Below are 20,858 nucleotides of genomic sequence, written 5' to 3'. Positions count from 1 at the left end.
GGAAATTTAGGAATTATATGTACGCCAGATTAAGGGAGATCCAATTAAGGGACAATTTATTGACTCCAATCAGCCTAAAAAGCACATTTTTGGGGTGTGGGAGGAAACCGGAGCACCCGGAGAAAACCCACGCAGGTACGGGGAGAATGTGCAGACTCCCACAGACATTGATCCAAGCCGGAGATCTGACCCGGGTCCCTGTAACTGTACAGCAGACGGTGATAGTCACTGAGCTGACGTGTTGCCCGTCAAGAGAGAGGAGGTATGTGTTTGAATATCAAAAGCAATCAGAATTACTTTACTGAGGGTAGTTCTGATATTTGGAGAAAGATTAGGGAGCGAAACATAGCAGGTATAAGAGCATGAATTGGTTCTGGATCTGATCAATCCAACTTTCCACTTACGAATGAGGTTAGATATCGGGGTGGCATGGTGGTTAGCACTGCTGCCTCACAGCGCCAGGGACCCAGGTTCAATTCCTGGCTTGGATCAGTGTCAGTGCGGAGTCTGCACTTTCTCCCTGTGTCTTGCGAGGGTTTCCTCCCATTGTCTGAAAGACGTCTGGTTAGGTACGTTGGTCATGCTAAATTCTCTCTCAGTGTACCTGAACAGACAGTGGAGTGTGGCGACCAGGGGATTTTCACAGTAGCTCCATTGCAGTGTTAATGTAAGCCAAATTGTGATGCTAATAAGCAAACTTTAAGCTGTAACATATATAATTAACTTCGGAGGACCTCCTCATGAACTCCTAGGGGCTTCAGCCCCCCAGTTGCGAGCCCTGGTGTATCAGACTCTCTCAGCCTGCATATCTGCCTGTTTTTATATCCATGATAATTGCCAAGAGTATTTCTTATTGATCTTTCTCTCCTGCCTGTTTACAGCTCATAATCAGCGTTTGGTATACGTGCATTCCACATTGAAAAGGAACACTCGCTATCAAACTCTGGAGCGAGATTTAATCGAGTTACAGGAACAGAAACTCTTCGAGTACTTTGTGGTTGTCTCGCTTCGGAAGAAAGCTCTCACAAACACCTATGAGCCTCAAGTCACTCAGCAGTTTCCGAGTAAGGTGAGATTGGCAGCTCTGTGGCTGAATGTGTGATGATCACCATGCTGCTTCCAGCTTTGAACAACTTCCTGCACCTCATCCTTTCTTGTCTCTTTCTTTTCCTTTCTTACACAGTCTCTTCTCCTCCTAGCCTGCCTAGGGCAGCATTGTGGCAGTGGTTAGCGCTGCCGTCTCACAGCACCAGGGACCTGGGTTCAATTCTGGCCTTGGATCACTGTCTGTGCAGAGTCTGTATGTTCTCCCTGTGTCTGCGTGGGTTTCCTCCGGGTGCTCCAGTTTCCTTCCACAGTCAGAAAGACGTGCTGGTTGGGTGCATTGTCCGTGCAAAATTCTCCCTCAGTGTACCTGAACAGGTGTCAGAGTGTGGCGGCTAGGGGATTTTTCACAGTAACTTCATTGAGTGTTAATGTATGCCTATTTGTGACACTAATAAATAAACTTTAAGTTCTGGTTTGATTTCCTGTTATCTCCAACTTGGAACTTAATTCTTCCCAATCCCCAGAAACACAGAACCCTTCACCTCTCTCAACCTCCCCTTTATCAATTCTACAATCCTTTGGAGAATCAAACTGGGCGACCATTCTCGTCACTAATTCCTGACTTGTGTCCTTGGTTGTCCTGTGTTACAAGCCCAGTCCCAAAGTATATCAGTGAGGTTTTCACTTCTTTAAAGTAACTTCTTTCATTATTTGCCTCCAATACCCTCAACCAAGAACATTCTTTAGCTTCCAGTTTACAGCAGCTTCCACAGACAAGACAGATTATGGAGAGTGACGACAAATTAATGAAACAAATCTTAGCATGAATATCTTTTATGCTTATTTAGAGAGAATCATAGAATTCTACTGTGTAGAAGCAAGGTATTCTACCCATCGAGTCTGCAGCTTACCCAGGCCCCATGCCCTGCCCTACCCCAGTCTCTCCACGCATTTACTTTGCTTAATCCATCTAACCTACACAGCTTTGGACTCTAAGGGACAATTTAGCATGGCCAATCCACTTAACGTGCACATCATTGGACAATAGGAGGAAACCAGAGCACTCAGAGGAAACCCACAGTCGCAGGAAGAATATGCCAACTCCACACAGTCATCCAAGGCTAGAATTGAATCCAGGTCCCCGGCTCTGTGAGGCAGCAGTGCTAACCACTGTGCCGTAGAATTTATATCACAGAGCCTTCTCCCACTCCATGTTTCATTCCCTATCATCAACATAATACTTCCATTTCTTTTCTCCCCCTCATGTACTTATCCAGTTTTCCCTTAAATGAATTTTTGCCAAATGCCTCGTCTACTCCATGTGATAGTGAATTAAAATTTAATATTGTTCCTTCGGTGTAGTGCTCAATTAGCTACTATCCTGGTGTGTTAAAATTTTTGTATCATCTGTTGAACAGTGAGATGATACAGTTCAGGCTTTCTCCCGAAACACTTTGTGTACACGGCAGAGTGGCTCCCATGTAAAGCCCTGTATCATTCCCTGAGCTGAAAGAGGTACACCTTGTACTTGCAATGAGTACGTCAAAGTGCTGCAAGATGAACATATACTCAGTTACGTTCAAGAATTACACTTGTACCAGTTAGTGTTTCTATGTAAGTTTATATCTCACAATAAATGTTTTTCTGGTTTAGCCTGATGCATTCAGCTTGTCAGCATGTTGTCTTGCTGCCTGGTGGAGTGACTCAGTTGGTTACAACAAGTAATAAATGTTGTTTTTAGCATGTAACTTGTTAAAAGGTGATGGTTAATCCCACAGTGCAGCAACCCATTTAACAGGATATCTAGTGTAAGCCTCTGTTTTGTAATTACCATTTGGTCCAGTGATGTTTGGTGAAATGGTCCATGCAAGACTGAAGAGACAAGATCATCTTAGCAACCAAATTGGATCATGGATGTAGCATGGTTGACTCAGAGTTTTATACTATGCAACTCAGCTTCATTTCTGTCTGTGTGCATGCGTGTGTGCCAAATCCTCTAGCCTCACTGGCAGCTGGGATTCTCCAGTCCCGCTGCAGTGAATGGAGCTTTGGCTGAGTGCCACATTTCCCCATCCTTGCTGGCAGCGGCAGTGGGACGTGAACGGTCGGAGAATTCAGGCCAGGATCTCTCAAAGGGAATACAGTGTTACATGTTTGATTTGAGCAGAATGTTGGCTGTGACGGAAACAGGATTTCTTTACGATTCACTCCTTCCCTCTACTGGTACTTGAGAAACCCAGCCAAAGGACGGCCGTTTAGGTACCAGACTGAAAATCACCAGTGGCTCCAACAGGGGAGAAAATAGTCAGAGGAGAGAAAGATACAGAACTCTTCAGCTGTGTGTGTGACTGTAATAGTGCCAGGTTACTTCACTGGAGACTTGTTCCTATGTTCTGATGCAGCTGGAGAAGTCAACAAGACAGGCACGTGACGCTGAGGAGAGACTGAAAGCTATTCCCCAATTCTGCTTTCCAGATGTCAGTGAATGGGTTGCAGTTTCTCAGTTGACCAGGTATGGATTTTGGTAATAAGCGCGTGTTCAGGAGCAATGAAATCTCAGCCACTCACTGTGTTAATATTCTAGATTACAGCGGCTTTGTACATTTTACTCCAGGAGATTAACGTGCTGTAAGGTTTCCTCAGGAACACCTTGCTGCTGGAGAGGGAGTGCAAGTGTGGCAGCAGCAACACATCTGTCAGCAAGGCTTCAACAGTGCAATAGGAATATCTCCAGAGAATGACCAGATTTATATTCAGACTGTTGCTTTCATGACCACAGTAAATGAAGCATTTTGAAGTGTAGTCACTGTCTCAATGTGAAATGCACCAGCCAGCTTTCACACTCACAGCTCTCAAAAAACAGCAGTGTGATTGTGTCCAAATGGGTCATGTTTGAGGGATAAATACTGGGCACAGTAGCAGCGAGAGTTCCCCTACTCTACCTCAGCGGTGCCATGGGTCCATTTGCAACCAGTCAGAGAGTATTTGGATCAGATAATGTTAAAAACGGGTGGTGTTGCTGATAAAGTAATCCTTAGCTGATGCCGTGTAAACACTGAGGGGTGAGTCATCGTATCTGTTTGCTGGGAGGGTGGGATGTTCTTCTGATGAATTCCATATTGTTATCAGATCATCATTCATTATATCAACAGTGAGACATTTTCCTTTGTCCTGACTGGTGAGGACGGAAGCAGGAGGTTTGGCTACTGTCGCAAACTCTTGGTAAGTCCTTTGCTCCAATTCGCATGTGTAAATGTGAACAATGTGGGGATTTGCACAGACTTGCTTTGCACTAATTCAGCAGTTACAGCTAAAAGGTTGCAGCGAGCTCTGCCAGAGGCCCAGCGTAGCTAGCTGGCCTCACTGCACCTCGGTTAACTCCCAGATATCACATAAACAGACCCCACACCAAGCCTGGTACACACACGTGCAGGAGCGTAGCAAAATTTAAAGCCCCTTAAAGCTAAGTGTCTGCTTAGCTATTTCACTAACACTATATTCTGCACTCTCTTGTTTCCCTCTCTGAACGGTATGCTTTGTCTGTATAGTGTGCAAGAAACAATACTTTTCACTGTATGTTAATACATTTGACATTAATAAATCAAAATTTAAAGCCTCATTGGATATTTTGGGACTTTTTTTTCACTTAGAGGGCTTAGAGTTCAGTCTTTACCAAGTCTGCGTGGGAAGGGGGCAGGGGGTGATGGCTGACAATGAGAGCCAATGGACAGCGCCTGTGGAGAGACAGCAGTGACCAGATCTCCGGGTTCGTTGCTGACACTGGACAATGCTCACCCCACTGGGCTGCTCTCCACTCTGCCTGGCAAAGGGACAGGCAACCACTGGCACTGATGGGTGGCAGGAAGCCTGGCAGAGCCATGGCTTGGTGTTAGCAGAGGCTGTTGTGCTGGGTCATTGCTGGAAACAGAGGAGGGCTGAGGGGTGGTAAGGTGGTGACTGTAAATTTACTGAGCTGAAACCTATTGTAAATATACAGCCCGTGGACAGGATGGGGGTGGGGTGGAACTGAGCCATTCACTGTTTGGAGGAGACAGCAATTTGTCACTTTGCCAGAGTTCTCTTGCAAGTTGTAATTCTCATTCTGAAGCTGCCAAACAATTTCTTTAATGGCCTTTTGTTTCTTGTCTTCATTTCAGCCGAATGGGAAAGGGAAGAGGTTGCCGGAGGTTTATTGTATGGTTAGTCGCCTGGGCTGCTTCAACCTCTTCTCGAAGGTGAGTTCAGATCAATGTTTTCCAATTTCCACCCAGCACTGAGTGCTAATGCCCCCTATTGCCCTGCACACTGCCCCACCCCCCCCCCCACCCCCCAGCCACCCTGTCGCGGTGACCCCCACCCCCCACACCCCTGGTCACCCTGTCGCGGTGACCCCCCCCCCCAGCCACCCTGTCGCGGTGACCCACCCCCCACACCCCCTGGTCACCCTGTCGCGGTGACCCCCCACCCCCCCCAGCCACCCTGTCGCGGTGACCCCCCCCCCCCCCCCCAGGTCACCCTGTCGCGGTGACCCCCACCCCCTAGTCACCCTGTCGCGGTGACCCACCCCCCACACCCCCCCCCACCCCCCTGCACACCCCCCCCCTCACCCCCCAGCCACCCTGTCGCAGTGACCCCCCCCCCCCCCCCCCGGCTACCCTGTCGCAGTGACCCCCACCCCCTGACCCCACTGCCCTGTCACCTGGTGATGGAGTCTAACCTGAGTGAGTGAGCCGGATTTGTCACGTGTATTAACGTACAGTGAAAAGTATTGTTTCTTGCGCACGATACAGACAAAACATACCGTTCAGAGACAGGAAAGGAGTACCATGCGTGAGCAAACTGTCCACCTACCATCTCCAATCCCTTCAACCCCTCTCTCTCCGTCATATAATCTAATCTGGAATATTCACATTTGCCGAATGTTGCAACCCCTAACACTGGAAAGGAATTCTATAACCACACATTTACCAAGTTAGAAATCTCTTATCTCGGGCGTCCATCACTCCTTATTGACCCCCTGGTCTATTGAAATTAACTATCCCCGTCTGCTTTTCCACAGTTCTCAACAACGATCCACGTTTATATAGCACCTTTACAACAACCAGCACTTGTATAGCACCTTTAATAGATTCATAGAAGCCCTACAGTGCAGAAAAAGGCCATTTGGCCCATCGACTCTGCACCAACAATCCCTCCCCAGGCCCTATCCCCACAACGCCTCACAGTTATCCCGTTTATCCCGTTAATCCCTCTAACCTACACATTCTGGGACTCTCGGGCAATTTAGCACGGCCAATCAACCTAACCCACACACCTTTGGAATGTGGGAGGAAACCGGAGCACCCGAAGGAAACCCACGCAGACATCAGGAGAATGTGCAGACTCCACACAGACACTGACCCAAGCCAGGAATCGCACCGCAGTCCCTGGTGCTGTGAGGCAGCTGTGCCTACCACAGTGCCACCGTGCCACCCAACTTCCCAAAAAGTCACTCCTTTCCTATCTGCTCTCTCTTGTGGCACGTTTGTTCTCTGCTTTAGTATTCCAGGTTAAATAGTGTCTATCAGATTCCAGTCACCCTCTTCCCACCCACCCACCCACCCACCCACCCACTTCCGAGTGGTCCTCCAAGCCACTCACCATCCTGACTTTGAAATATATCACTGTTCCTCCACAGTCGCTGGGTCAAAATCCTGGAATTCCCTCCCTAACGGTATTGTGGGTCAACCCACAGAACATGGACTGCAGTGATTCAAGAAGGCAGCTCACCACCACCTTCTCAAGGGCAACTAGGGATGGGCAATAAATACTGGCCCAGCCAGTGACACCCATGTCCCACCAATGAACAAAAAAAAATGTGGAGAACTAACGTTGCGTGTGCATGTTGGGGGTGCTGGTGGAGGGGTGATTGGAGTTGGTCTCACATGTCCTATTTCTGGGGGTGAACAGAGAGGGGGTGAGTGTAAAAGTTGGGGGAAGGGGGAGAGAGAGTGTGTGCGTGCGCGTCCCAAGCAAGGCCAAGGCTGTAAGTAGCATCACCCCCACCCCCCCCCCCCCCCCCCCAAGAGAAAATCTCAATGCCTCTCCATGGATGAGATTCCGGATGTCCGGTCCTGACACTTCAGATAAACGCACCACAACTCATTCCTGACCAAACAAACCTCGGATGTGCTAAAGTAGGAAACACACAGGAAGCGTTAGTGAGGCTGCGCCTTCCCCTTGGCCTGTTTTTTCTGGCCTGGCGCCTTGTGTATTTTAAGGAGTTGGTGAGTATTTCCTTTGGCAGCTTCTCGCCTCTTTAGGGAGGGGAGCCAGGATGATACAGCCGCATCATTTAGTTTAACTGATCAAGCAAGTAATGTAGCTGAAAACTAGTTTGGACAATTTAGTCCAAAGATCGGCCTTCATTCAGGAGCAGCTTTGAATGTCCTTGTACCAGAACACAGAGGCAGAGTTTGTCGGCTGCTTTTAAAACCAAACTGAGCACAATGCAGATAATCGGTCAAACTGAATGATCAGTCAGTGCTGGCCCAGGCTGATTCACGGGCCAGAACGTTGTCAGAATTTATCTTCCCCGTTGTTGTCAGTGATCTCGGCAGAGAGAGTGGAATGATTTCACAGCAGGTCCCCCTGTAAGCAAGGTTCTTCGTCATTCTACCTCCTCATGCCAGAAGGTGTTCTCTCTTTGTTCCCCAATATCCCCCCACCGCTTCACGTACTGATGACTAAATAACCTCCAGCAACCATGGTTTGCATTCTGATGATTTAATGTTTTAATGCAGGAAGTGTAGGGTTGAATGATGTAAGATGGGCTGAATGGCCTTCCTCCATAATAACCTATAGAATAGGAATCCATTCAGTGCAGAAAGAGGCCATTCAGCCCATCAAGTCTGCACCGACTCTCCAAAAGAGCATCTTACCAGGCCCACCCCATCCCTGTAACCCCATGCATTTACCATGGTTAATTCCCCCAAATCTACACATCTTGGGATACTAAGGGGCAATTTCTTGTGGCCAATCCACCTAACCTTCACATCTTTGGAGTGTGGGAGGAAACTGGAGCACCTGGAGGAAACTCATGCAGACACGGGGAGAAAGTACAGACTCTGCACACAGTGACCCAAGGCTGAAATTGAACCTGGGTCCCTGGCGCTGTGGGGCAGCAGTACCAACCACTGTGCCACCCAGTTGCACCAGGATTGTTATCTAATAATGTTTAGAACTATGGATTGAGTTAGAACTCAACTCGATGTTGACAGTTGGAACCATGTCCGTCAGAAAGACACTCAGCAGAAGCTGTAGCGCCTCTCCTTGTAGGCGGGAGTAAAGCACAAGAGTGCTCGTGATCTTCTGGTGGCCAGCTGTCAAGGTCGTAGCCAAAAAAAACAAATAAAAACGCCAACATTCTTATTATTAAAATAATAATAACCCACTTCCAAAGTATTCAGGTATGCTTGCAAATAAACTTTGAAACACTGCATGCAAGATTGAAAGTCAGCATTACAGACATGGTTCAGTTACAAATCAAGATATCTCTCAAAAATGCATCTTAACTGGGGTCACAGTCAGAGGATTGAGCGTAGACCATTTAGGACAGAGATGAGGAGACGTTTCTTCACCCAAAGAGTGAAATTCATTATCACAGGAAGAAGTTGATGCCAAAACATTGAATGTGTTCAAGAGGTGGCTGGATATCGCACATGGGGCAAACAGGATCAAAGGGTATGGGGGGAAAGCAGGATCAGGCTATTGACCAGCTGGACGGGGCTGCAGTTGGACCTGATGAATTGTGGAGCAGGCTCCAAGGGCCAGATAGTCTCCTCCTGCTCCTATTTTTTATGTTTCTATGTTAATGCCTAGACTCAGAAAAGCATTAAAATATTACACTGCTGGTGAAGTATTATTGCTGTCTGCTGTCTGCATTTCCACTTATCATTGTGAGGTGAGAACTAGTCCAATTTCAGCACGAGGGCTTCTCACTTCTGTTTGATTTGTGGTTGTTCCAATTTAACTCCTTTATTTTACACTGGTTAATATTCTAATATAGTGAGTGTTAGCAACCAGAGGGGACAAGCGGAGCTGTGTGAGACTCCCCACGGCCAGACAGGCACAGCATTTACTGAAGCCTTCAGGTAATGTTTGCCAGACGATAGTTCACGGACCTCCTTTAAGGAATTGAAACACATCACAGTTTCCATAGAACAGAACGCACATTCCAAAACTTCAGATGAACACAATCCCTGAAAGTTCCCTCATACCCACACCTTGTAGAGATTTTGCTTTTGAAGAAATACCCACTGATTTGAAAAACGGCTGAAAGTCATCTCATAGTATGTATGTTGGGGCAGGAGCAGTGCTGTGTGTGTGAGAGTGAGAGAGATCACATTCCTGCAGGATGTTCTCAACAATACTACAGCCTCTGTAAGCTCCCAGAGGAGAGGCTGTGTCCCCAGTCCCTGACTGGAACACTATGTACATAAGCTGATCCCCATTGCTGTCTGTCCTCACTCTGCTTCGTCCTGTGTACACGCCCCAGGTTCTGGATGAAGTGGAGAAAAGGAGGGAGATTTCGCCAGCACTGGTCTATCCTTTCATGCGCAGTGTGATGGAGGCTCCGTTCCCAGCACCCGGCCGAGTGATCAAAGTCAAAAACTTCCTCCCCGGCTCAGGAAATGAGGTAAAAAGTCAGTACATCCACACAGACACCGTCAGACACAGCGGGGGAGGGGCAGGCTGGGGGTGCAAAGGGGAAGTGGTCTGTGGGGTGAAAAATTCCTAGGCCAGACTAAGTACAAGTTGTTAGAAGAGTTGGTATGTTAATTATTAATCCAGGGTGATTAAAGGGGAAGCAGTAGATGTAGTCTATTTGGATTTTCAAAAGGAATGCAATAAGGTGCCACGTGATTTAATTTGATGAAAGGTCAGTATACAAGATAGAGAGTCCATGGTGTTGGGATGATGTCTGTCATAACGGATAAAGGATGGGCTGACAGAGTTTGGATGAATGGGTCATTTTCAGGATGACAAACTAACAAACGGAGTCCTGCAGGAGCTGGAGCGATTCACGAGTTACATTAATGACTAGGATGAAGGGGGCGACTGCATTGGAGCAAAATTTACTGATGATAACAAAGAGAGGCAAGTTTCAAAGAGGATACAAAACCCCTGGATGGGTTAAATGGGTAGGCAAAAATTTAGCACGTGATGTATAATGTGGGAAAATGTGAACCCCGTGAAACTTGCCCACTTTGCAGGAAGAATAAAAAGCAATGTTATTTAAATGAAGGGAGATTGCAGAATGTTGTGGTACAGAGGGACCTGTGTGTCCTTGTCCATGAATCATAGAGTTAACATGTAGATGCAGCAAGTAATTAGGAAGACAAGTGGAATATTGGCCTTTATTACAAAAGTGGATAGATTGTAAACATAGAGAGGTCTTGCCTCAACTGTACGAAGCATTGGTGAGACAATGCCTAGAATAGTGTGTACAGTTTTGGTTTCCTTAAAAAGGGATATACTTGTGATTGGAAGCAGTTCAGAGAAAATTCACTGATTCTTGGGGTTTTGGGGTTGTCTCATGAGAAAGGTTGGGCCTATACTTAGAGTTTAGGTGAACGAGAGGTTATTTTGTTGAAACTTATAAAGTTCTGACAGAACTCGACAAAGTGGATGCTGAGGAGATGTTCCCACTCACGGGGGAATCTAGAACTCAGGGTCATATTTTAAAAATAATAAGTTTGAGTCTTAGATGGGGGGGAATTTCTTCTCAGATGGTTGTTAGTGTTTGGAATTCTCTCCCACAGAGAGCAGTGGAGGCTGGGTCATTGAATTAAGGCTGAGTGAGACAGATTTGTGATCAGTAAGGGAGTCTAGGGTTAGTGGGGACAGATCAGAAAGTGAACGTAAGACCACAATCAGATCAATCATGATCTTATTGACTTGCAGTGCAGGTTTGCTGGGCCAAATGGCTTATTCCTGCTCATATTTCTTATGATTCAAATTCAAAGTTAGCCATTTATTAACAGTTCAGGGCGGCCAATGGTTTTTCATGCAACAATTATAGGTCAGGAACATAACCCAAATTATTTACATGCTTTCGTCGAGAAAAGTGATTGGGCTGTTTTTTGGTAATTTCTGAATATTGGTTGTGACAGCCATTGGCTGACTCATTCCTCAAGGTAATGTCTTGACCAATCAGGGTCAAATTGAAATTTAAATTTCAAACATTGGCAGTTAACTGTCAGTCAGCAGCAACTGATGCATTTTTGATAGCAGTGCTTCTAACCAGTCAGAGTCCATTTGCCAAGCAAATGGCACTCTCTTCTCATACAATACGAATTGTTGTTTTTCCCTCGTATTGGTATTCGCAAAGTGTCACACTGGGGAGTTAAATTTAAGGAATTCTTTTGGATTACTTTCTTCCTGATTAAACTGTCCAAGCCCATCAATGGTAACTGCATGTATTTGAAGATAGAGAAAGACTCTGGAATTCTTGGGGCCTCTGTTCCCCATGCTTTCCCATGGCTAAGGCCATTCCTGACTGCTCTGACCTGGCCTGTGACCATGTTTCTCCAGCTCTTCCCATCACCAGCGTCTCCCCCACCCCTCCCCTCCACCCTTTTTAATTCCAGGTTGTTATTCCTAAAGCCTGTAATTCCATTGCGGTGCTGAGGGTGTGCGGCACCATCAGTGGAGCTGTGTTTCAGACGACATGTCAAGCTGAAGCCATGTGTGTCCCCTCAAGTGGACACTGGGATGGCACCTTAGTTAACCCCGCTGCTTCACAGTGCCAGGGACCCAGGTTCAATTCCCGGCTTGGGTCACTGTCTGTGTGGAGTCTGCATGGGTTTCCTGTGGGTGCTCTGGTTTCCTTCCACAGACTGAAAGACGTGCTGGTTAGGTGCATTGGCCGTGCTAAATTCTCCCTCAGTGTACCCGAAAGTGCCGGAGTTAGGTGACTAGAGGATTTTCACAGTAACTTCGTTGCAGTGTTAATGTAAGACTACTTGTGGCACTAATAAAAAAAATACAATGTTGCATGGTATTATTCCACAGCAAATGTGTTTTCACTGCCCTGGGCAATATTTATCCCTCCTTCAACATCACTAAAGCTGATTATCTGGGTATTGTCACATTATAGAAGCTTGGTGCACACAGAATGGCTGTCGTATTTCCCTTCATTACAACAGTCGCTATGCTGCGAAGCAATTAATTGGCTCTGAAAAACTTTGGAATGTCCAGAAGCGCTATAAAAATGCAAGTCTATTTTCCCTTGCCGGTGGGGGATGGGGTTCAGATGAAGTGTTGTGCTCAGATTGTACCTTGGGCCCCGGTCACATCTCATGGCTGAGGTACAAGCTGAACCCTGGGAGGTGCACAGAGAAAGAGCCAAGAAACTGCTGCCCAGGATCTGAGGAACGGGTCACGAGGAACGATCAACCACTCGGATTTATCCGAGAGAGGCCGGGATAGATCCATGTTTGAACAGAAAAATTTAATCCTGAGTTCCTAATTCAAATTAAACCCCAGATATGAGGCTACGACAGACAGGTACAGCTAAGAAAAGGCCTGGTAAATTGTGGCCTGAGGCGATGCAGTGGGAACTCCTCTATTGGACAGTCAGATGTTGTTATGGAAGGCCATGTATCACTGTGTAAGGATTATTGTTCACAGAATCCCTGCAGTACAGAAGGAGGCCATTCGGCCCATTGAGTCTGCACTGACCACAATCCCACCCAGGCCCTATTCCCGTAACCTCACATATTTACCCTTGCTAGTCCTCCTGATACTAGGGTCAATTTAGCATGGCCAATCCACCTTACCTGCACGTCTTTGGAGTGTGGAAGGAAACTGGAGCACCCGGAGGAAACCCACGCAGACAAGGGGAGAACGTGCAGACTGTGCACCCACAGTGAGCCAAGTTGGGAATTGAACCCGGGTTCCTGACGCTATGAAGCAGCAGTGCCACCGTGCTGCCCCCAGTGTTGTAACACTGGCATACACCATGTACAGTGAGTTACCACTTTTTACTGCTCACTACTCCTACATTGACACAAAGCCATTCTCCCTCAGGTGATTGAACTGTGCAGACCCACAGATTCAAGACTGGAACATGTTGATTTTGAATGTCTGTTTGGCTGTCTGAATGTCCGGCATGTGATCCACGTGTTTGCCTCGTTACTGCTGGAGCGCAGAGTGATTTTCATCGCAGACAAGCTCAGGTAAGGAGGTGAAATCAACACTCTGTGATTCTCACAGTGTCTGCACAAACTAATGGCTCTAGGTATGAACCACTCACTAATAAATCCAATAAGGAAATCTAGGAGAAACTTGTTCACTCAGAGTGGTGAGATTACAGAACTCACTATCACAGGAAAGAATTGAAACAAAATAATAATACATTCTAGAGAAAGCCAGATAAACACATGGGGGAGAATGGATTAAGAATAAGGTGATGGAATTAAATGGATTGTAGGAGGAAGAGAGATGATAGAAAAGCCAGTACCATGCAGTTAGTGGCCAGTTTCTATGCTGCAGTTTCCATCTAATCCTTATTGGATTTGTGTAGATATTGTATATATAATATTGTGATGGCATCATATTTACAGCCAATACCACATCAGACCATGCAGTAATAACCTTGTGCTGCTGCCTTGCTGTGAGGCCACATCTGGAGTATTGTGTGCAGTTCTGGTATTCTTATCTGAGGAAGGCTGTCCTTGTTATAGAGAGAGTATAGCAAAGGGTTATCAGACTGATTCCTGGGATGGCAGAATACAAGGAGAGACTAAGTCGGTTAGAGTTATATTCACCGGAGCTTAGAAGAGCAAGCGGGGATCTACAGAAACTTATAAAATTCTAACAGGGTTAGACAGGGCAGATTCCAAAAGAATGTTCCCAGTGGTGGCAGGGTCCAGAACAAGGGGTCATAGTTTGAGGATAAGGCTAAACCTTTTAGAACTGAGGTGAGGAGAAATTTCTTCACCCAGAGAGTGGTGAATGTATGGAATTCACAACCACAGAAAGTAGCTGAGGCTAAAACATGTCTGATTTCAAGAAGAAATTGGATATAGCTCTTGGGACTAAAGGGACCAAGGGACATGGGAGGAAGGGGAGACCGGCATATTGAATTCGATGATCAGCCTTAATCGAAATGAATGGCGGAGCAGGTTCGAAGGGAAACAGCCTACTCCTGCTTCTAGTTTCTATTCCTTAACTTCCTTATCAAATTTTGTTCTCCGTGTTTATTTATTTATTTCCCGGGGCCCATGTATCTGAGATCTTCAGTAACCAGTTTTAGCCTCTACCTTGTTGCACTAACCAGCTTTGTGATTGAGTATTAACTTGTCTGCTAAGATGCTGGTCATGTCTCGAGATTTCCACTACTGAATCCCAACAGTGCAGAAGGAGGCCATTGAACCTGATGGAGCACCTTACCCAGACCCTATCCTCATAACCCATTTACTTTACTAATCCCCCTAACCTACACATCTTGGAACATTAAGGGGCAATTTAGCATGGCCAATCCACCTTACCCACACATCTTTGGACTGTGGAAGGAAACCCAAGCATGTCTAATTGGCCCACAATCCAGCATTAACACTCCGTCTGGTGAATTCATTCTCTAACTTGCTGTGAGCAGTGTGTCAGTACACACCCCCAAGCCAGGGAAAGATACCCATTGTATGTTAATACCCCTGTAATGAGCATGTGATGCTGTGAGCCCCTTTCTGTTCCATTTTCCCCACTGGGTCTCTCTGAATTTGAGTCAGGTTGACTGTGATCAATGATGGGTGACTCTGTGATGGTAGCACAGTGGTTAGCACTGCTGCTTCACAGCTCCAGGGTCCTGGGTTCGCTTCTTGGCTTGGGTCACTGTCTGTTTGGAGTTTGCACATTCTCCTCATTTCTGCGTGGGTTTCCTCCGGGTACTCCGGTTTCTTCACGCAGTCCAAAGATGTGCGGGTTAAGTTGATTGGCCATGAAATTGCCCCTTAGTGTCCAGGGTAGCAGAGGTTAGAGGGATTAGTGGGTATAATATGTAGGGATACGAGGGTAGGGCCTGGGTGGGATTCTGTTCAGTGCAGACTTGATGGGCCGAAGGGCCTCTTTCTGCACTGTAGGGTTCTATGATTCTGTGATTCTATGATTCTATCTCTTGTGTTGCAGCACCCTGTCTAAATGTGGGCATGCAGCTGTGGCCATGCTGTACCCATTCACCTGGCAGCACACATACATCCCCGTGCTTCCGGCCGTCATGATCGATATCGTTTGTTCTCCCACTCCTTTCCTTATCGGAATTCATTCCAACTCGGTGAATCTGTTGAACGACCTGCCCATTGAAGAGGTGAGACCTTCGCAAACCAGCGCGCGGTTATATCCTGGAAATGTAAACACGCCAAAAAGAAACCGGAATCTAATTTTACTCCCAGGGTCAATGATTGTCAACAAAACTGTCCTGTTCGTTGCCCAGGGAGGGGATCAAAGACAACAAGTGTGCAGCAAGTCCGCGAAAGGGCCTCCGAGGGTGGGGATATTATGCGGTCAGTCAGTGAGGGGGTCTCTGAGGGTCGGATATTATCCAGTCAGTCAATGTGTGGATCCCTGGGGGTCCAGATTTATCTAGTCGGTCTGAGTGTGTGCCTTCCTAAGAGCAATGGGAGATATGTTATGTCTTTGTTGATCTTCAAGTTTAATGAAAAGTTCTCCTCGATGTCTGACGACTGATGTCAGACACTATGCACTTGCTTTGGAATTAGTTTACCCTTCGCCTCTCCCAGCAACCCCCTAGTAAGTGGCCTTGATGCTGAGATCTTAGTAAATCCTCCTTTCCATCTCTGTTTATCAAGAAGAGCTGAGCTGTACCCAGCGAGCTAGCTATCACAAAGCTTTGGCTTCGATTCCCACTCCATTAACTTGAGAACAAAACCTAAGCTGGCAATGCAGTGCAGTACTGAGGGGGTGCTGCACTCTCAGAGATGCCATCCCCTTGGGCAATGTTAAGCTGAGGCCAGGCAGCTGCCTCTGATGGATCTGAAAGATCCCACTGCACTATATTGAATTATCACAGAGTTATTCCTGGCCGATATGTTTTCCTGAAACCAAAAATCACAAACGATGATCTGGTCTTTGTCGCATTGCTGTTTGTGGGATCTTGCTGCATTTCCTACATTAGAACAGTGAGTACATTTCCAAAGTACTTCATTAGCCGTAAGGTGCTTTGGAATGTTTGAAAATGGCGGAAAGCATCTGAGAAATAGAAGTTCTTTAGTGATCAGTAGTTATTAACAGTTTAATGTGCAGGTCCCTGCATTGCATTTTCTCCGTGCCAGTGGAAAGTAGATAGCCCTGGAAGGGTTGAACTCCCAGGCTGACAAGTGTTTGTCTGTTTTCTAGGTTTTGGTGGTTGATCTCTGTGCAGACAGGTTCTTGCGACAGGTGAGTGCACTGTAAAAATGGGGTTGTATCTCAAAATCTCCCTGGTGATGGGCACGGCTAATTGAGAATGTATCTTACCACTGAGTCAGCATCCTGGAACGCCCTCCCTTGTGACACAGTGAGTGTACTTACACCACACAGACTGCAGTGGTTCAAGAAGGAAGTTCACCACCACCTTCATGAGGGTCACTAGGCATGGGCAATGCCCACATCCTGAAACTCAATTCTTGTTTCAAAAGAGCATCAGCTCCCTTTAGTTAGAATTGATTGTATTTGTGATTAGTGCTGTGTCATGTGTGAAGGCTGAAACCTCAGTGTTGTTGAAGTTGTCTTGTTGGAAAGAGCTGCTCACCTGACGTTCCCCCCTCCCCGCCACGGGCATCCCCCCCCTCCGCCGCCCAACCTGCCCCTGCCATCCTCCCAGCTCCGCTGCCCCTCCACCATGCTGGCACACTGTTGGTGTGACCCTCTGGCTAAAGCACCCCCAATCAGCACTCTCCCTCAAAGGGAGGAGCAGGCTAAGGTCCTCTGGCAAATCCACCTGGTCAAACACAGTCACCCAAGCCAGGAATCGAACCCAGATCCCTGGCACTGTGAGGCAACAGTGCTAACCGCTGTGCCACCATGTGAAAAGTGAAAGGAGATAAGCCGGGAATGGGGTTTATTCCGCTGAATTTATTCCAGCCCTGAATCTCCGTATGTTCCTCTGTGAGTGGCTGTCTGGATTTTTATTTTTTAGTTACCTGGGAACTGTTGACCTCTGGGGGGGGGAACAGAGATCACCGTGTCTCAGTCCTCACCCTGTCTCAGTCCTCACCCTGTCTCAGTCCCCTCATAGTCAGATACCTGTGTAACAATGTGTTTCAAAGCACTTTGTCCTGATGTGTTTTGCATCTTTGTCAAATCATGTCAGTGAGAACAGTGACAGTTTAGTGTGGATATTGTGAAATTTGTGAATAAAGTCACAACATTCCTGAAATGTTTTCCATGTGGAGACCACAGGCCCCACTGCCTCAATGTGGAGTATGTGGCACTCTCTGGTGGTACAGATGAGTCACTGCGACTCGCTGCTCCGAATTTGCTTCATGGTTCTCTCCTGATGTTACCCCCTCCAGATGGATGATGAAGATTCCATTCTTCCTCACAAACTGCGAGCAGCGCTGGAGCAGATCCTGGAGCAGAGGAATGAAATGCTAACTGTGCAGGAAGAGGTGGAGGGTGGAGATGGTGAGTGAGAGGAAGCTGTAACTTGTGCTCGGTGCTTCAGACTGGAACTGAGGGCAAACTGCAATGTGGGTCAGTGCATTCGGGGGAAGAGGAGGGAACAGTCTGGGGACACCTGTTTTTATTGATGCTTTGAGTTACTCCCTCTAACAGAATGGGCTTGGGAGACACCAGGATCATCATGACAATAAAAGCTCAGTGTGTGATAGATTCAGTCTCCTGGTACTGTCGCAGCAGATAATACAAGATCATTCGAAGCTTTTAGAAGTGAGAAACAGCCTTTGAGTCCAACAGTCCTGTCCTTTTTTCAATAACTCTACTGTCACATTCCCCCCCCAACCCGCCGCTGTGCACCACACTCTTCAATTCTGTCCCCATAAAAGTTTAAGTTTATTTTCTTAATGTTACAAGTAAGGCTTACATTAACACTACAGTGAAGTTACTGTGAAAATTCCTAGTGGCCATATTCCAGCACCTGCTCAGGTACACTGAGGGAGGAAATTTACCAGGGCCAATGCACCCTAACCAGCACGTCTTTCGGACTAACTCTTGAGGTCAGTAATGTCAGCTACATTGCAGCCTGCTTGATGGAACTGAGGCAGAGGCTTATACACAGTTAGCAAACTAAAGTTCAGAATCCCAGTTGAAGACAAGTATGATTCATGGCACAGAGCGAGTCTTCAGTACATTGTGAATGAAAGATAGCGAAGGGTCACCCATACCATACCCACAATAAATTGCCTATTGCGAAAATCATCACACTCAGCAGTAATCACATAACATTGTGGACTGTTTACAACTGCATGGTTGCTGTACCTGGTGTGAGGGGGAACAGGGAAAGGGCAATAAACTCATTTAGAGAGTGAATTGAACAGAGGAGTCAAACTGACTGAGTAAATGCAGAAATATTTCCTGGGAAGCTAGAAAAGAGACTAAAAAGAGGCGACGTTTTTAACAACAACTTGTTTTGTGATCAGGATAAAACACAAAGGTTCATTGTTTGAGAAGCAACTGAGTGGTTTTAGAAAAATGTAAAGAGTGCAACATCCCAGTTACAAGAACTTTCTTTCAGGAATTATATTGTGGCTTACCTTGGAGGTGTTCCTGAGAGAATATTCTAGTTTGACTTGTTAAGTGAGAAAGTTACTCTGAATCAGTCGGGCAACCCCTGATTTCACTGAGAATGGAGGGAAAACTGAGGAAGTAGTTTATGTTCACAGCTGTCGTGAGAGCAGAATGTAAACTCTGGCCTGATCCATTGAGTCTGGCTTTGCAAACAGCACTGAATCCTGTACTAAATATTTTCCCATTTGTTAATGACATTGACCTCCTAAACAGCAGCTAAAACTGATCCACGGAGACTGGTTAGGTGCCTTGGCCATGCTAAATTCTCCCTCAGTGTATCCAAACAGCTGACGGAGTGTGGCAACTAGAGGATTTTCACAGTAACTTCATTGCAGTGTAAGCCTACTTGTGACACACATTTAAAAATTTTAAAGACTGTGGTAAGGCGAGAAGGGGGAATAGAACACTTCACAGTTTAATACAAATGATAGAAGTGATGTCATTGAAAGCACTAGGGAGATGACTGTTACAGACAGAGGGTGTGCAGTGAGCAGGAAGCAAAGTTCTGGGTTTGTGTCAGGGAGGGAGGTCTGAAAAGAGCATAATCAGGGCTTGAGTTTGTTTCTGTTGCTTTTGGGAGAGGAAACTGGAAGGTTCAAGATATTTCAGTAGAAATGGAGATAAGAAAGTGATAATTACCCACTCATTATGCAGATCTGGGTTAAAGATTATGAGAAAAGCTGATGTGCAAAAGATGCAGAGAGTAGGCGTGAGGAACACTAGGACTAACCAGGACAGGAACATGAGGCTTATACGGAAGACTCAAGAAAGACAACTGTTTCAGTAATAGAAACCATGGAAAGACCTTTCATTCCCCTCATGCGTGCACGCATGCACATGTACATACACGTATAGACACGTGTGTGCATGCACGCACACATTTACACACACATAGATCCATGGATTGAGCAGCTGAAGAAGACACAAGAATTCTGGGACCTTTTCATTGGCTGTGCACTTGTATAATTCCCTCCTAAAATCACCCCGCTGTCCTGAACACTCCCTCCCCCAAAGTCTCCCTCCACACCCCCAAAGTCTCACTTCCTCCCTCCCCCTCAGTCAAGCTGTAGTTAAAGCGATTGCTGTGGGGTGGTCTTTCTCCCCTGCCTGGGCTATGATTGCTTGTACACTTGTAACTCTTTAGCATTTTACTAGCATTTTCCAGCAACTGAAACTAGTCCAGAGAATGGGACACCTTTTAGCCGTATTTAAAGAAACACCAACTTGAATGTTTCTCTTCTTCCTCAGGTCCGAGCTCTCTCAGCACCCTCATTTCGGAAGCATGTGTCAGGTTCTTTGTGGAGATCACCGGCCACTATTCCCTCCACATGTCAGTCAATGAAAAGGGCGAGCGGTCCTTTCAGAGAGACGCCTTTCGTAAATCCCACACCTCCAAGAACGTTCGGCAATTCCTGGAGCTTTTCATGGAAACGCAGATGTTCGCTGGCTTCGTGCAGGACAGGGAGCTCAGGAAAAGTGGGGTCAAAGGTCAGTACTGCGATTGCCGGTCACCCTAAATGCAGGGAGTGACCCAGTGACTGGCAGTTGTCAATAGTTTGCCCATTTCCTCTGCCATAAACTGTACTGACAGCAGGGGGCAGTAGCAGGAGATGGGGGGGGGGGGGAATAGAGTGTCACATGACCCACTGAATCTAAGCAGACCAGGAAAGTAGGGGTTCAATCCCAGGATTGCTGGTTTTGGCAGCCAGGCCAGTGGTAACCCCCATGGATAGGGCTTTCATCTTCTCTTCTAGCTCCACTGTTACGGAATAAATGGCATCTGTTGGGACTGGAGGACGTGGGAGTTTGTCCACTTTGAGACTGTCCATTACTCGTCAGAAATATCAAGGGTAAAGTCACTGTGGGTGAGTGGGTATGGGAGTTCAGACACTGACCCACCCCGGGGAGGAACATCTGGATACTTTGCTTCAGATTGCGGGTGTGGGGATTGGGACAAGCAGAGGAAAGTCAAAGGAAAATGGGGGAGAAAGGAGCACAATTCTGATCTAGTCCCAATAGGAAGC

General features: G+C 46.7%; 1 protein-coding gene across 2 annotated transcripts in view; it reads left to right on the top strand.

Moving 5' to 3' along the window:
• The window catches only part of LOC145357080 (DENN domain-containing protein 2C-like), a 125,199-nt gene that overhangs the window by 100,728 nt on the left and 3,613 nt on the right, over positions 1-20,858 (top strand). For both annotated transcript variants that reach the window (XM_080210174.1, XM_080210176.1), the window contains exons 9-18: positions 882-1,069; positions 3,450-3,559; positions 4,200-4,269; positions 5,205-5,282; positions 9,584-9,724; positions 13,120-13,268; positions 15,217-15,394; positions 16,444-16,485; positions 17,601-17,712; positions 20,083-20,322. In XM_080210174.1, coding sequence (XP_080066300.1) covers positions 882-1,069; positions 3,450-3,559; positions 4,200-4,269; positions 5,205-5,282; positions 9,584-9,724; positions 13,120-13,268; positions 15,217-15,394; positions 16,444-16,485; positions 17,601-17,712; positions 20,083-20,322 — 1,308 coding nt within the window. The remainder of the gene's footprint in view (positions 1-881; positions 1,070-3,449; positions 3,560-4,199; positions 4,270-5,204; positions 5,283-9,583; positions 9,725-13,119; positions 13,269-15,216; positions 15,395-16,443; positions 16,486-17,600; positions 17,713-20,082; positions 20,323-20,858) is intronic.

Source organism: Carcharhinus amblyrhynchos, chromosome 22 (genome assembly GCF_965287045.1).
Source record: "Carcharhinus amblyrhynchos chromosome 22, sCarAmb.v2.hapA, whole genome shotgun sequence".
Lineage (NCBI taxonomy): Eukaryota > Metazoa > Chordata > Chondrichthyes > Carcharhiniformes > Carcharhinidae > Carcharhinus > Carcharhinus amblyrhynchos.
Note: the sequence above shows the minus strand (reverse complement) of the source record. Positions and strands in the feature narration are given on the sequence as shown.